At 36.1% G+C, this 15,206-nt stretch overlaps 1 protein-coding gene across 2 annotated transcripts in view; it reads right to left on the minus strand.

Annotated features, from left to right (window-relative positions):
• Positions 1-15,206, minus strand: part of UNC13C (unc-13 homolog C) — a 111,943-nt gene that overhangs the window by 50,418 nt on the left and 46,319 nt on the right. For both annotated transcript variants that reach the window (XM_071755149.1, XM_071755148.1), the window contains exons 10-15: positions 14,438-14,553; positions 12,832-12,995; positions 7,105-7,255; positions 3,579-3,647; positions 2,635-2,724; positions 1,452-1,580 (exon numbers count right to left, since the gene is read on the minus strand). In XM_071755149.1, the coding sequence (XP_071611250.1) occupies positions 1,452-1,580; positions 2,635-2,724; positions 3,579-3,647; positions 7,105-7,255; positions 12,832-12,995; positions 14,438-14,553 (719 nt within the window). The remainder of the gene's footprint in view (positions 1-1,451; positions 1,581-2,634; positions 2,725-3,578; positions 3,648-7,104; positions 7,256-12,831; positions 12,996-14,437; positions 14,554-15,206) is intronic.

Below are 15,206 nucleotides of genomic sequence, written 5' to 3' on the forward strand. Positions count from 1 at the left end.
TTACCCTGCATTTTAAAGCCATCTACCAAACCCAACAGACTATATTTCAAAAATTAAAACAAAAAATCAGTGACAAAATTAAAAAAAAAAACAGATAAGCTTTCGCAGGCATTTTATGCTTTCATAAGTAAGATTTCTTTACTTTTCACTGTCTGCTAACATGGATAACAAATGCTGGTAAGCTCTGCAGACTTATGCAATACCCAGTCTAGCCAGCTCATATTATATTTAACAGCCAAGATCAAATTGCTGCAGAGTAAATGACAGCAAGAAAACAGAACAGTTTATGAGTTAAATAGATGTGGTATCTGAAGCTGCTCCTTTTTATACTGCTACTCATCTTGCAATATAATTTGTTGGAGAATAAAATCCATACACAGGCTCTCACAGTGTCAGGGCCTATGGGTTCTGGTAAGAAATTCTTATGTTCACAGCCTGGGAGCTAGGGACAAGTTTTCTCACATAACAGAAATCCACCGTTAGAAAATAAATTCTTACATCAGAAAAGTTGAATATATAGCATGTGCTGCCTCTCCTGAAATATGGGACTTCATATTTTGGTTTCAAGTGAAATGTGCTTTCAGATAAAATAGGATGTCTTACATCATGTAGCTTGACTGTTCTTATCTATTATGCACTACACAGCCAACGTGCATTTGCCAAAAAATTTAATTCATCCATTTCAAGGCAGGAATAGTCACTGAAATACCATTTTTTTCAGTGTATCACCCTGAAGGTAAAAGGAAGGAACAAGAAGTAATGCAATAAAGAGGTGATGCAGCTTTTAGACAGTTGTATAATTTTGCAGATACAAATTTCTTCATTTGAACATTACTTATAAAAGAACCCTGGCCATATTATAGGAAAAAAAAAAACATTCTCAGGGCTTGTGCACAGTATTTGGAATATGACAAGTGTTTCTATTTTGCCTTGACAGTTCAGCCTGATGAAATAATATGAAGAAATGTTACAGCTTTATCCTCAGCTTTCTTGAAACAGTTTTTAAAGACTGGATCCAAGTATGTACCATAGGTGTTAAAACAAAAGACTGGAAAGACAATATATAATTTTCAGCAAATTATAATGCTTCTTTCTTAAAGCTACTGAAGTGAAATATTAAATTTTTAAAAATTATTGTTCAATTAAAATTCCTAAATGAAGAACAATCAATCCAATGTCACCTTCCCTGAAGTCACTGGAAAATTTTATAGTCATGTCCAATGTGATCACTAAAAGTTAACATGGCCACTTTGAAACTCATCTTGTTAAACATTTTAGAGTTCATAGCTATCTGTGGGTTTATTTATAATATATTGCTCTCTGACATAAAGAAAATTAATATAACCTGAGTGCTTTGTTATGAAGGAACACCAGGATGCTTTGTACTCACTTGTGGTAAACTAATAACAATTAATGTACAATAGTGTGAAACATGTTAATTTTGGGCTTACCTGATCTAGTAACTGAGAGTAGAGATCATAGCAGTTGTCAAAAATGTATTTGTAAGTTGAGTCTAGGCAGGCTCTTACACAATCTTTTACCACAGTACTGGCTCGGGGTGGACTCTGCAGTTCAAGGACCTAAGAAAATATATAAAATATATCCAAAATGATAGAATACCAGAATTAGATACAAAAAAAAAAAAAAAAAAAGAATATAAGTTTTCAATTTTCAATGAATGTAGTTCTATAATACAGGATAAAAAGCATTGAAATATAGTAATGATAAAATATTTAAAGTTGTGTTGACTTCAGGTAATGTTAGTTTAAAGATGCATTAAAACACACAAATTAAACATGTAGACTCTATTACTAAGTTTTCTTTGAATTAAATTATGGATATGATGAAAGAGGCATATATTCACAAGGGTTTGTATCTTTAGGTTTTTGTGTCTAGCTGAAAAATTTCCATTATTTAGACAATAATTGAACCATATAATTATGTGCTTTCCTTTGAATGAGAATATCAAATAGCTCTTTATTGTTTAAAGCAAAGAGTTCAGCTTTTTACTCCACTTTAGGATACATTAATTTGAACTTGAATGGACTATTTTATTTCTTTTTATGTAGTGCCTAACACAGTGAAACCACACACTATTGTGAACAACATTGTTTTGTGTTCTGTATTTTTATCCAGTAATATCAATGTGTTTTATTCTTAAAATATTTCAGAACTTGACCACCTATCAATATCTGGAGTGACCAAAGCAAGTAGAGGTATCAGGTGTATTTTGCCATTTGACATGGGAAATGAAAACAGTTCTATGAAAACATTCTATACAACTCATGTTCCTAAGGTGTTCAGCTGAGTGCTTTATGTGACTTGACTTTAAAGTAACTAAAAAGGCAATTTTATTTTGTTCCCTTTGGGAGATGTAAAAAGAGTTGTTAAAAAAGGAAAATATAGTTATTTATTTTTCAAAGATAATGGCTTTCACCACATTGGTGATACAAAATATGAATAAGATGACTTGACTTCATTCATCTCCAGTAGGCAGGGAGATGTAATTTAAAGCTGAAAGAAATTAATTTATTAAGATTATTAAACAGAGCATGTCTTTCCTGGAAAATAAAAGGCATCTTTTTTTTTTTTTAATTATTTATTTTGAGTCATTGTGCAAATAAAGGACAATACCTTCATTCGGAAAAAAGTAATGCTGGTAAGCAGATCCACAGTTGATTTAAGATCTTGGAGTCTTTCAGGATTGCTGGCAGGAAAATTATCCTGGTGAATCAAGAAGAGAGAAATCATGTGAAATTAGTTACAGGTAAGATCTTTGAACAGCTCAGAAAAAAACCCCCAAAAAACAATTCCCAACAATGATGTTTCTTGGAAGGATTACAAGTGTTCACACATTATCTGAAATCTGGATATAAGAAAGTCAGTGATAGGCATCCCTTTGACATGAGTAGGAACACTGCTGATAATTCTCTTGTATTTCTAATACGAAGGATTTGAAATCTTGGGATATTTTCAAAACATTAACAGAGCAAAAATCCCTACAAAAATACTGAAAATGTTGCTAGTGGAAATAATTTATCCATTCTCCACAGTACATTAATCACTTATAGGCATAAATGAAGTAGCAAGCTTACTGAAAAAATCATATATGAATTTTTTGCTGTAATCTCTAGGTTAACAGGAAGACTGATGTGAAGTTGTGTTATTTAAATGGCTTCATACTAATGAGGCATCAGCCAAATATCCTCATGCTCCATTATTACCTGGATAACATTACTAAATTAAAAGATTTTGGAATTAACATATCTGCCTTCGGGCATGATTGAGCTCTGCTGTCCTGAAGATGGCTGAACACCTGCCTGCTGATGGCAAACAGTGACTGAATTCTTTTTTTTTGCTTTACTTGCATGTGCAGTTTTTGGTTTGCCTATTAAAATCTCTCTATCTCAGCCCACGAGTTTTCTCATTTTTACCCCTCCTATTTTCTCCACCATTCCACCAGGGAGTAGTGAGCAAGGGATTATTTTCTAAAACTTCTTTAAGCAGATAAAGCACACAGGGATACTTAAATGAAAAAACATTTGTGTTTTTTTCTAGATAGAATAACTTGCACATACCCTGTATTTAGATAAATCAATCCTCAGAGAATTGTGCAATTGATCCAGAAGCCTTATGAACTTTTCCCTCTGTCAAAAGAACACAAGAATATGATTCATTAGAATTTTCAGTTTCCTGCAACTGATATCTTTTTAGAAAGCTGCTTTCCATTCTTAACTTCTTGGAAAAAAAGAGATTGTTTTCCATATTTTCATATAGAGGTGCAGGTCTGAGGTATCTGTGTTTCAAGGCCAAGACAATGTGTCTTTTACCACTTTCTTTTCCCTTTCTATCCTGTACTGTTATTTCCCTGGTCTGTATTCCATGCTGTGCAGCTCTGCAGTGCATTAGTGGGGGGACATAACTCCCTATGCAGCATTTTCCTTTCTTAATGACTGATACATGTCAAATAACTCAATATATCTAGAAATTGAAAAGCATTGACTGATGCTGCTGACCAAAAGCTCAGTAAGCAGCATCAATTCAGCACAAAGTTACAGAATCACTGAATCATGGAATTTTTTTTGTGTTGGAAGGGGCCTTAAAGATCATCTTGTCCCACCTCCCCATAGGCCAGGTTGCTCCAAGCCCTGTCCAACACTTCCAGGGATGGGGCACCAACAGATTCCCTGGGCAACTTGTGCCAGTGCCTCACCACCCTCACAGTGAAGAATTTCTTCCCAGTATCCAGTCTGAATCTACCTCCTTTCAGTTTGAAACCATTGTGCCTCGTGGTGGAAAATAAAGCATAAAATGCAAAGTTTTAAGCTATGTTAGCAAGGTTTATTAAAACACTTAAAATTGTCACACTTTTATAATGTAATTGTTTACACTCTTGAAGAAAGCACTTCTCATCCATGTGTATTTCCTTTTAATGATGCTCATTTACAGAAGGATTTCATGTAGAAGCATGATGGAAAAATATACTTCAGAAACAGTGGCTTTTGTAAGAATAAGCTCTGATACTGTGCAGTTGCAGGATTCCCTTTCAAATGGGGAGATTAACTTGTTATCTTGATAGATGAAGGTGTAGTGAAAACATTTTGCTTTGAGACACCCAGCTGAGTGGTGCAGTTCCCAATTAATACTAACGAGAGCTTTTAATTATTAATCTTCACATTAGAACATATTCCATAGCCCACTGCACAAAACTGTGCAGAAATCCTTGCCAGTTTCTGTGAAAGCAGCAGGCTTGCAGGAGTAGCAAGATCTGAGAGCTTTCAGAATTCATGATTCTATCCACACCATCCCCAAAATAAGGTCGACACGAATATGAAAATAGAGATCTTTGTCTACTGTCTCTCATCAGTGGAGCATTAACTTATACCAAAAGCCACTAATTTGGCACAGTTCCCTTAAGGGATCAATCAAAAGGGAACTTTTTTGTCACGTTGTAAATCTGCACTGAAATATTCAGCCAGCCAAATCCTTCCCAGCTGTAGCCCGAGGACTGGAATTTGAGCTGTTCTTTTTGATGAATGTTGTGCAGCTATCCACTGACAAATGCCTTTTGACCCAAGAGAGAAAAGTAATCTAATATTTTGCCTATAAGTCAACTGTTTGTAAAAAGAGCTGCAAATCTCTACTAGTGGTGCTTTCTGCTGTCTTACAACCCATCTGTTGAACTATGGATTGGATTGGAATTTGCGTCAAAGGTAAACTGGCATTTGCATCAGAGAGGGCTTAATCTCTATCCACTCCGAGGATAAAAGTAGTTCTGACCATTAGAAAAACAGGAAAACACAAAAAAATAGAAAGAAGATCCAGCAAAACCATTCTAAGTTTCAAAAGCAAGATCAAACTTCAAAGTCTCAGAGCTTTAATAATGAAAGAGCACCTTTGTTTTAACACAGATACAGAGTCTTTCCATAATAAGGCAGGGATTGACTTATAAAAGAAAACCTGAATAAAAACAGGGCAATGTTCTGATATCATGGTAAGAATTAGTTCATAAATATTGTGACAGTGCTTTTCATCTGTAGAAGTTTTTTAGTCTATAGTAATGAAGCTATGTTTATGTTCCTGTATCAAAGCAAACCTGCAGGAGATAGAGTTCCAGTTAAAGAACACCTTGTCTCCAAAATAAAGACTGAGCCCTGGGTACATGCATGCATGAGTACTTCCACCAGACTTAATGTTTAAAAGAAAAATAAATTGGTTTTGAGAGTAAATATTCGTCTAAAAAAATTACTTAGTGGACCTGAAAACAATAACTTCATGGTTGGTTTTTTTTTTTTTTTTTTTTTTTTTTTTTTATCCTAAACCAACTTATGAAATCCCTTATATTTGAAAATATATTGTTAGTACTACAAGAATATTTAGAACTCACTTCTGGTTATCTACAGCTAAGCAGCTGCATCAGAACCTGAGAACATTCAGGATTCAGCAATAATAAGAAAAATAAATCTTTGGTAGTACTGTGCAAAGGGAACTTGAGAGATAGAAGCCCTATCTCAAAGGTGTTTGTGCATGAAATGAAAAGTAATAAAGTAATATCTAGTTTCAATTATTTGAAGCCCTGTATGAAAACATTATGCTGGAATGCTGTACTTAATACACTGCTACAAATCAAAATTTGTTTTAGCATCTAGAACAAATTTTCTTTACACAACTAAATTGTTACCCTTTTTGTAGTCATGGAAGGAATTACTCTGCTGAGCACAGCCTGATAACTGTGTTTCTAGCTTTGTGTTTGTTAGAGAAGTAACAACTACACACACACAAAAAAAAAAAAAAAAAAAGGAAAGAATGACTGCATTTTTCAGCAAATTGTGTTTGTCTCTATCATGAGTAATAGTAGAGATACAAAAGCAACCACTTTTGAGCTCTTCCTTTCTGCTTTCATCTTCCCCGTGAGGAGAGGTGAACAACTTGGAATACACAATGAATGTATCTTTATTTTTTGTCATGTTCAAAGACCAGGAAGTCTGCACTGTCAGATACTTATCCACAGAAGGAAAGCCAGCTACCACATCCTGAGATCCTGATATTCTTCCTAAAATTTCAGATAACTAAATCCAGATCCAGGACTTAGACAACACATTGATATTTCAGCAAAAATAAGACCCCATCTTTATAGGCTGTTGTGAGAAGAAAACTACTATTTATCTATAGTACATTAGTACATTATAGTACATATAGTAATGTATCTATAAGGTTAACATGAGTTCACTGATGACACAGCCCAAGAAAATATTAGCAATTAAGAGTAAATCTAGCACAATTAGTATTTCACAAGCTCCATTGCAATAAAAACAAAATCTGATTGTTGAAGATTTTAGTACAATTCATGTGTGCCAGTGCTTTCTACTCTATATACCTTACATACAGTAATATATGGAAATAAAGAGTATCTTTAGATCTTATGGTGATTGCTTGTGAACACCCAGGGTTAAATTTTCCAAAGCTAACAGTAACTCTTACTCTCTGAAGTTAACAACTTTTAAAAAAGGTTTCGATTTAGAAGTTAATATGCTGTCATGTATTGGAAAAAAAACCAAAAAAGACTGAGGATTGATACTGTATTAAAAAAGGAAGTGAACTTACCCCAAAGTTAGTAGCTGCAAACCGATCTGAGGCAGATACATTTGTTGCTGCTGTTGTATGAGCATAGAAAGCATTTATATTGGCCAACAATGTACTCATAACTGCTGGAACACCAGGGCACATGTATTTAGAAGACAGACAGGAGAAGTGCCTATAATCCAAACAAACTGACAGTTATTAAAGATGGCAAAGATTCTGCTGTTTCTCTCAGCAGAATTTCTTTCTGGCTTCAGTAAAATAACTTTCAAGCTACCTCATGGACAACAGGTATATGTGAGGAAAATTCAGACAGGGTTGAAATAATTGCCACTTGTTGCATTGCACACTGATATTTTCAAGCTGAAGACATGAGATTCACGTGGGGTTTTTACTCTTCCTAAATACAAAAACAGGATTTTACCATCTTGATTTCTATTAGGCAAAACATTCTTTCTTAAACACAGACAAAATGAAACAAACTGTTCAGATCTGTACTCTAGTGGATTTGATTGATGCCAACAGAAAGACTCAAACCAGAATTTACTGGGGTTTGTATTTTAGGCTATAATATTAATGAACAGTGAAGCAACAAACAACTTCTGGATTCACCTTCATTCAACTTAGGCTGTAAATTAAATCAATCCACTGTAATTCAGGCCAGTAAAGTTTAGGTAAGCTCTTGAACCAGCTTCATATCCAGAAACAATGTTTAATAAAGGTCTATCAGAGAGCCCATTTGGGGTTTGAGGAGACAAAAGGCTTTTACCCCCCCATGCCTCCAGTCTGAAGAAATTTATTTTGTCTTACAAGCCTGTAACTACTGTCCTGCTCCCTAATCTGGACTGCTTTGATCCCAGAAAAAAGCTACAGCAGTGCCAGTCCTGTGGCACAGTGCTTGGACTAACAAGGTGACTGAAGCCCTGGGGAGGCCACAGCTTGAGTCCTGTGTCCAGTTCTGGGCCCCTCAGCTCAGGAAGGAGATTGAGGTGCTGAAGCAGGTCCAAAGGAGGCAACTGGGCTGGGGAAGGGACTGGAGCACAGATCCTATGAGGAGAGGCTGAGGGAGCTGGGGGTGTTGAGGCTGGAGAAGAGGAGGCTCAGGGGAGACCTCATCACTCTCTCCAACTCCCTGAAAGGAGGTTGGAGCCAGGGGGGGTTGGGCTCTTTTCCCAGGCAACTCTCAGCAAGACAAGAGGGCACAAGAGGTCTCAAGTTGTGCCAGGGGAGGTTTAGGTTGGACATTAGAAAGAATTTCTTGATGGAGAGGGTGATCAGGCATTGGAATGGGCTGCCCAGGGAAGGGGTGGATTCTCCATCCCTGGAGATATTTCAAAAGAGCCTGGATGTGGCACTCAGTGCCATGGGCTGGGAACCACGGGGGGAGTGGATCAAGGGTTGGACTTGATGAGCTCTGAGGTCCCTTCCAACCCAGCCAATTCTAGGATTCTAGGATTCTAAGGCTCAGAGATCTCTGCTGCCTGCACACAGCTTGGGAATCCCTGTGCTGTGATACCCCAGCTGGCTGCTGAAGGCTGATGCTGCCAGTAGTAGTAGGAGAGGAAGGAGAAAAGTTTGGGTGAACTTCACATGCCCACATTAGGAGCAGACAGAGCTGTTTTAAGATATTTGTGAGAAGATCTGACATTGCACAGTTCCCTTCTGCAGCATGCAGAGCTGCATAGGCCTGAGTACAAATAGAAGGGCTGATGCTCACATAACATGAACTTCTACAGGAAGGGAAAGAGGAGAGGAAAGGAAGAAGCTGCCACCCAAGGCTGCACTGCAGAATGAGAGTCCCCAGGCTGAATATCATCTCCATTAGGATGCCAGCATTTAGGCATTCCAACCTTTAGAGCTTCCAACTGGAAGCATTTTTTTGGATGGGGTTCCACCTTGTATTCAGCAGAATCTTGAAAGCACAAGTCTGGGCTGAGTGCTTATCACAGACAAAACAACAGGGAAAGTGGTTTTCTATTTGCTTTTGAATCCTTTTGATTCCCAGACTATTTCATTTTTCTTAAAGAAACCAAGGACCATCACTGCTCGCAGCACCTCAGGCAGGCAAATGCAAGAAAGCCCCAACAGTGACTTCCACCCAGGTCTGAGGGTATGAACTCAGCTCTGGTTTTTAAGCAGTCTGCTTGAATTGCAAGTAGAATTTATTAAGTGAAATTTTAACACTGATGATTCAGCAAGAATATAATGTTAGGTGATCAAAAAAGGAAAACCTGTTGTCAATTCACAGTATTCGAAGTGGGAAGTTATGTACAAGTAACTTACACTATTTTTTAAAAAAAATCAGAAATATTTCATGTATTCTCTGTTTCTCTTAGAATACTGAAAAATATAAAGACATTTGAATTAGAGTAGGTCATATGTTTTTTTTTGTGGCTAGTTCTTAAACATCAGAATCAGCAAAGAATTAAGACTTCTAAAATTATTCAGATTCAAATTCTTAAATTGAAACGAAAATTGAACCTATAACAAATTAAAACCCTAAATACCTTGCTGTACTGCACAAAAAAACCCAGAGCTGCAAAACAGCTGCACTGTTTATTGGCTCAAATGGCTGCTTATAACAAAGAGCTTATAAGGTAAGGAAACATAAGATGGATGAAAGATTTATCACAGGAGTGAACATGATCACTACAAAACATTCTTAATTTCAAGATCTGTAGTTAGGCAGGATCAGGTGGGAGATAAAGAGATGAAGATGATCTTTAAGGTCCCTTCCAACCCAACCCAAATAAGTTCAGTGTTTTCAAACTTTTAGTTGTTCACATATTGGACAGATTTTCCATGAAGCAGTCAGGCACTGGAACAAGAAAATAATCTAGACTACTGCTTGTATTTGCTGAGCTGCCACAATTGTGCTTGATGAGTAGACTCAGTGTATCTGGAAAATCAAGGCTATCCTTCTGAAATATTATTTCTGTGCTTTAAAGGAATAAATATAAATAAACATTGTGATCCAGAAACAAACAATCAGGGCTTACTAAGAGGACCATAGATGAAAAAGCCACCAGCATGAACCTGAAATGATAGACAAGAGGGTTGTTTACTGCCATAGCACAACAGGATGTTAAATTGCTGTAGGAAGTGGTACTTTAGGGAGGATTAATGAGATTTATGTTGTGTTGAGAAATGCAGAAAGACATATGTTACTGTCCAGCATATGTTCTATACCCATATGTAAAAGGGTCAATACTGCTTATGGTTACCTCTGAAACTTTATATACTAGGTAATTCTAGAACTGCAAACAATTCTGAATTATAAAAATTACATTCAGACAAAAAGAGCACCTCATTAGCAACACCCTAAAATTCACTTGAGTCTGACACAGTGTGTAAGAAGCAGGGGGTGCTCTCTGGGGTTTGGATCATCAGCTGTGAAAGCACAGTCAGTTTTGCATTCACAAATGCAAACATTTTAATTTACAATGTTATCATGAGACATGCAATAGAAACATACTGCAACTGGATTCTCAAGCATAAAATGCTTACACAATATCCCTTTGAGCCAAGTGATTACATCCAAATTATCTCTCTGTTATATGGTAGAAAATTGCCTCTCTTTTAGTAGGAGCACATCATTACAAAATGGAATCTGATAATTCTATTTTCCAAATCATGAAGCTGTAAATTTTCTCCCCGTCACTGAAGTTGTTCCAGCAGAAAAGGTGATCTCATAAACACAAATAAAACCAACAAATAACAGCCAAAAAGAAAGTTCCCCATGGCAGATCTAGTACCTTCCCTACTCTTCTCCCCAGAGTCTGGATGCTCTTATTGGGAGACCTCTGCAGATGAATCAGCAAACCAGTGTATAGGAATATATATTCTTCTCCAAGCACTGTTTCACATTACATTAATTATTGATTTTACACCTAACTTAATGTGGTCTTAAACAGAATGTGGGTGTGGGGGTAAATCAAATCTGAGATTTTATTTCCTGTGTAAATTACCTGTGACTACTGATACCAAATTCACTTCCTTATTACACCTGCCTTCAAATGCCTGGTGTGCAGTCACCAGTAGCAAGGCTGTTTGATGGAAAAGGTACAGAAGAGAGCAAGAGCAAAAAAAGTGTAAGCTGAAGTAGGTCGTTTAACTTAAAATGGTTTTGTTAGAATTCGAGTTAAGATTACTGAAAAATGTGTTGTAGTGCTTCTTCACCTCCATTTTAGATGTTCAGAGTAAATTTACTTACTTTTAAAGCTTTATGTTATGTTATTTACTGATATAAAAATAAAGCATCTTCTTTATGTGAAAATACAACCTATTTCTAAAACCCTTACACGAAAAAGCTCTTTAAATACATTAAATATATTGCTATTTTTGTGATGTTGATTTTTGCTACATTTGAATTCCTAAAATAACTTTCAAACTTTCTCTGGAAAGTTTCAGAGTGATAGCATTCATCAAGAGATAAAAGAAAATAAACTTCAAAATAAAATTTTCAGTTGTGGTTGTATTGAGATAACCAGGTACTGGGGCTATAGTTAAGAAGAAGCACTAATGCTAAATCAGTCCTGCTTTTTTTCCTAAACAAAACAGCAATAACAACCTTCCCTTGGCATTAACAGCTCTTGAGAATTCATCTCATAAAACCCTGAATTCATTTGATACATACAGCAGAAGCAGCCCTGTCATTTTGGAGATTAATACTTTGGTAAAAAAGGCATAGCAATTTAAATAAAGTTATGGGACTATAACACTATGCTAATTAGTAAGTAACATAACTTAATCAAGCTGTAAAGATATACATGCTTAAAGAGAAGCAAAACATGAATATCCAAATATTAATGAAACTCAGTGCATGAGTTCTTCCATATGTATTACAGATATACACTACCACAGGGAAATTGTCAAGCTTAATTAATTCTTCTGTGCAGTGTTGTTTAAAGTCCTCAGAGAACAAGCATTAATAATATATACATTGCAAATATATCCTCTACTTATCTGTTAGATACAAAGTACAGTAATTCACAAAGAGCTATATAAAGTGAAGGCAAGTTCATTGTAATAGCAGATGGTGTCATTATACCCTGCAATAAAAAGAAAACTTCACCTGTTTATGTGCCCTCATACTTATTATAACTTTTTTAGGATGTACTGTAAAAAGATAGAGGAAGTGAGAGACATGTTCTGATAAAAAATCCCACAGACTTTCTACAGAAAAAAAATATCCACATTTCTTCTTTAGAGAACCCATTTGGAGTCCTCTGATTTCCTGTGGCAGCAGCACAAGCAGCATACAGTCCTTATCACTGGACAAATTAACAATACATGAATTAACAATACATCCCCAGACCTCTAAGCTCAGTGGTGCTGTGTTCTGAAGTGATCAGACAGCTACCTTGGGATGGACAACGTAGTCACAGGCCCTTACACAGTTAAAACATGGTTTGCATTCATTATTTACACAACTGTGCAAGTTTACTGTAGCCATTGCTGGTGTTCTAGGATTATTTCTTGTGAAACCCTGTTCTGGAACTTCCCCTTTGGAACAGGGAAAGTCTCTTGCCTGATACCAGTATCATAAAGATGAGAAAATGCATTAGCAGCAGTACCTGTAAGAGCCAAATAAATGCTTGTATCTTAATTCCATTGCAAATGAGAAGCACTTCAGTGAGAATCAGATGGACAAATGAAACGGAGAACGGAAGCACGGAGGCTCAGAACTCATCCTTTCCCTCAAACACATTCTTGGGAGAAGAACAGGGAACCAGAAATAATGAAACTTACGTCATAGCTTGATAAATATATTCAATTCCGTAGCGCATTGCGAATTCATCAACAATTTCTTGTGCAGCATCATCAAAATAAACCTTCCAGGCTTCATCACCTCTCACTTCAGGGATTTTTACGACCCCGTTAGATTTAACTTCCGTCAAGTAATGGAAGAGATTCTAAATTTAAGAAACATTGCAAACAGGAGTTGTCAGATTTTAAGTGGCATTCTGAAAGTATATCCTATATAACAGTCACCAGTGTGTTGAACGTTAATTAGTTGGGGTTTGTTTGTTTGTTTTAATGAGTGGCACTAAGACTCCAAACACCTTTTTTGTAATGGGATTCCAGTTAGTGCAGGCTTGTGATTCAGCACATTGACCTGTGTCCTTGATATAAGGTCACATCAGTTAACTGGCACAGAGAGACTGCAACATAAAACTGTACAGAAACTTTCAATTCTCTGTCATCTGCCCTTGCTAATAATTGAAAGAATGGTGTTATAATGCTTACTACATAATGCTTCAACTTTAATTGGGCCTGTGACCAATAAATTTCAAATTCATTATTTAAGAACTGCAAGTTACAGGAATCCTACCAGAAATATTGCAAAAGCCTCTCAGGGAGCTAAAGCCATAAAATAAAATTGATGTTCAGCATCCTGTGGACCAAAGCTAGTATTTAATTTGATGTTAATGTCACAGAGTGCTTCTCAGATTACCTACCTTTGCATGTGTCTGCAAACTAAGGAGCAGCTTTGATTTCCTACTTTCAGTGACCAAAACCCCCCCAAAACCTTTAAAATAATTTCAGTTTTTCTAATTAGTCCATAACTATCTTGTGGATTACTTTAATGTAATTTCCCATGTACTTCACAGGTCAAAATATTTGCTTTATCATGTCAAAACCTATGAGTGCAAATGATCTGAACATTCAGTTCTCCAAGGAATGATGAACAGTGGGATTTTGTAGATATATATATGAGAGCTGAACTTTCAGACATGTGTCTATCAGTTTTCAGAAAGTACTTGTGTTTCTAGAACAAAACTTCCATGAATATCAGTGTTTGAGGGAAGAGCAATCAAGTACAAACACACTCATATTGGCAGTATTTTTTCTTCAGTGTTGACAAAAACAAATTTTACATTACATTGTCAGTGATTTTCATGCTTTTTCTTGCTCTCTCCAAAATATTAATTCATGCAAATTAATGCAAAATATGAAATAATAAAGAAGTCTTCACAATTAAGAGCTATATTCCTGTAATATACAGAAATGGTTGTATCTTGCTGTTAACAAGTTGGTATGGAGCATAAAAATGCTAATGCAAAATATGGCAGGAGGACTTATCTGGCTCCACCTCTTGTTGGTTCTAACTCCTCCTGGCAGGAATGATCTGTTGGTGTTATATTTTACTACCTTTGACTCTCTACCTGAGATGCCATCAGTAATAAAAAGCAGGAAAGCTAAAATAATTTTCTGCTGAGGTGTAGCAGCACCGCCTCGTTTCAGAATTCTCATGTTCTGTACCCTTTTTCCTTTATCTATGAAACTATTCAATGTAAAAAAATTAAACAAAATGTTAATCTATGTACATCTTTGTTTAACTTCTCCAACATACCTCATGTAGACAGGTGTACTGCAAATGGTAGGGAGCAACTTTCTCCTCTCCTTTTATTTCAACGTTGATTTTCAGTCTAATGGCACCAGAGACGGCCGATTTATCCGTTCGCTTTTCTGAAGAGCAGAGAAATAATATGTTGGCAACCACCAAGAATAAAGACATCATGTGAAAAGCTTTCATAAAACAGTCTAATTAATAAAAATTCATAAAACAGTTTAATTAATAAATTTTGAAAGGCAGAAAGTCCAGCTGTTGAGAAGTAGGGAAATTTTTTAGTACACCACATACAGTTTGGGCGACGAAGCAAATGTCAGACTATGAAATAAAGAATCTTTCTTATTTTAGCTGCCAAATTCAAACCATGCTGCACAGTTTTCCCTTTTTAATTGATTTCAATTGTCTATATGTACTAATTTATTGTTATTTTAATTATTGATATTTTCCTTTAGCTATGAAGACCTTAGCAATAACCTGAACTAAAGAACTTGATGTTGTCTGCACAAGTCTGTTCAGCTGCTGTAACTCATTGTTGAGGACAATGATCTTGACACCAATTTTCACTTTTTCTGTCTTCTCCAGAGGCATAACCCAGCCAATAGGTGTTAAAATTTTGATGATGCTTTCAAAAGGACTCTGGTGTGAGTGGTGATGAACACAACAATCAATAAGAATTGCTGTTCTATAAATCCAATAGATTTGTTTGAGGATTTCACTCCTCTTTCCTCTGTATGATGTGACACCACAGCTGTGTCAATTCTGTATGTAT

Source organism: Heliangelus exortis, chromosome 11 (assembly GCF_036169615.1).
Source record: "Heliangelus exortis chromosome 11, bHelExo1.hap1, whole genome shotgun sequence".
Lineage (NCBI taxonomy): Eukaryota > Metazoa > Chordata > Aves > Apodiformes > Trochilidae > Heliangelus > Heliangelus exortis.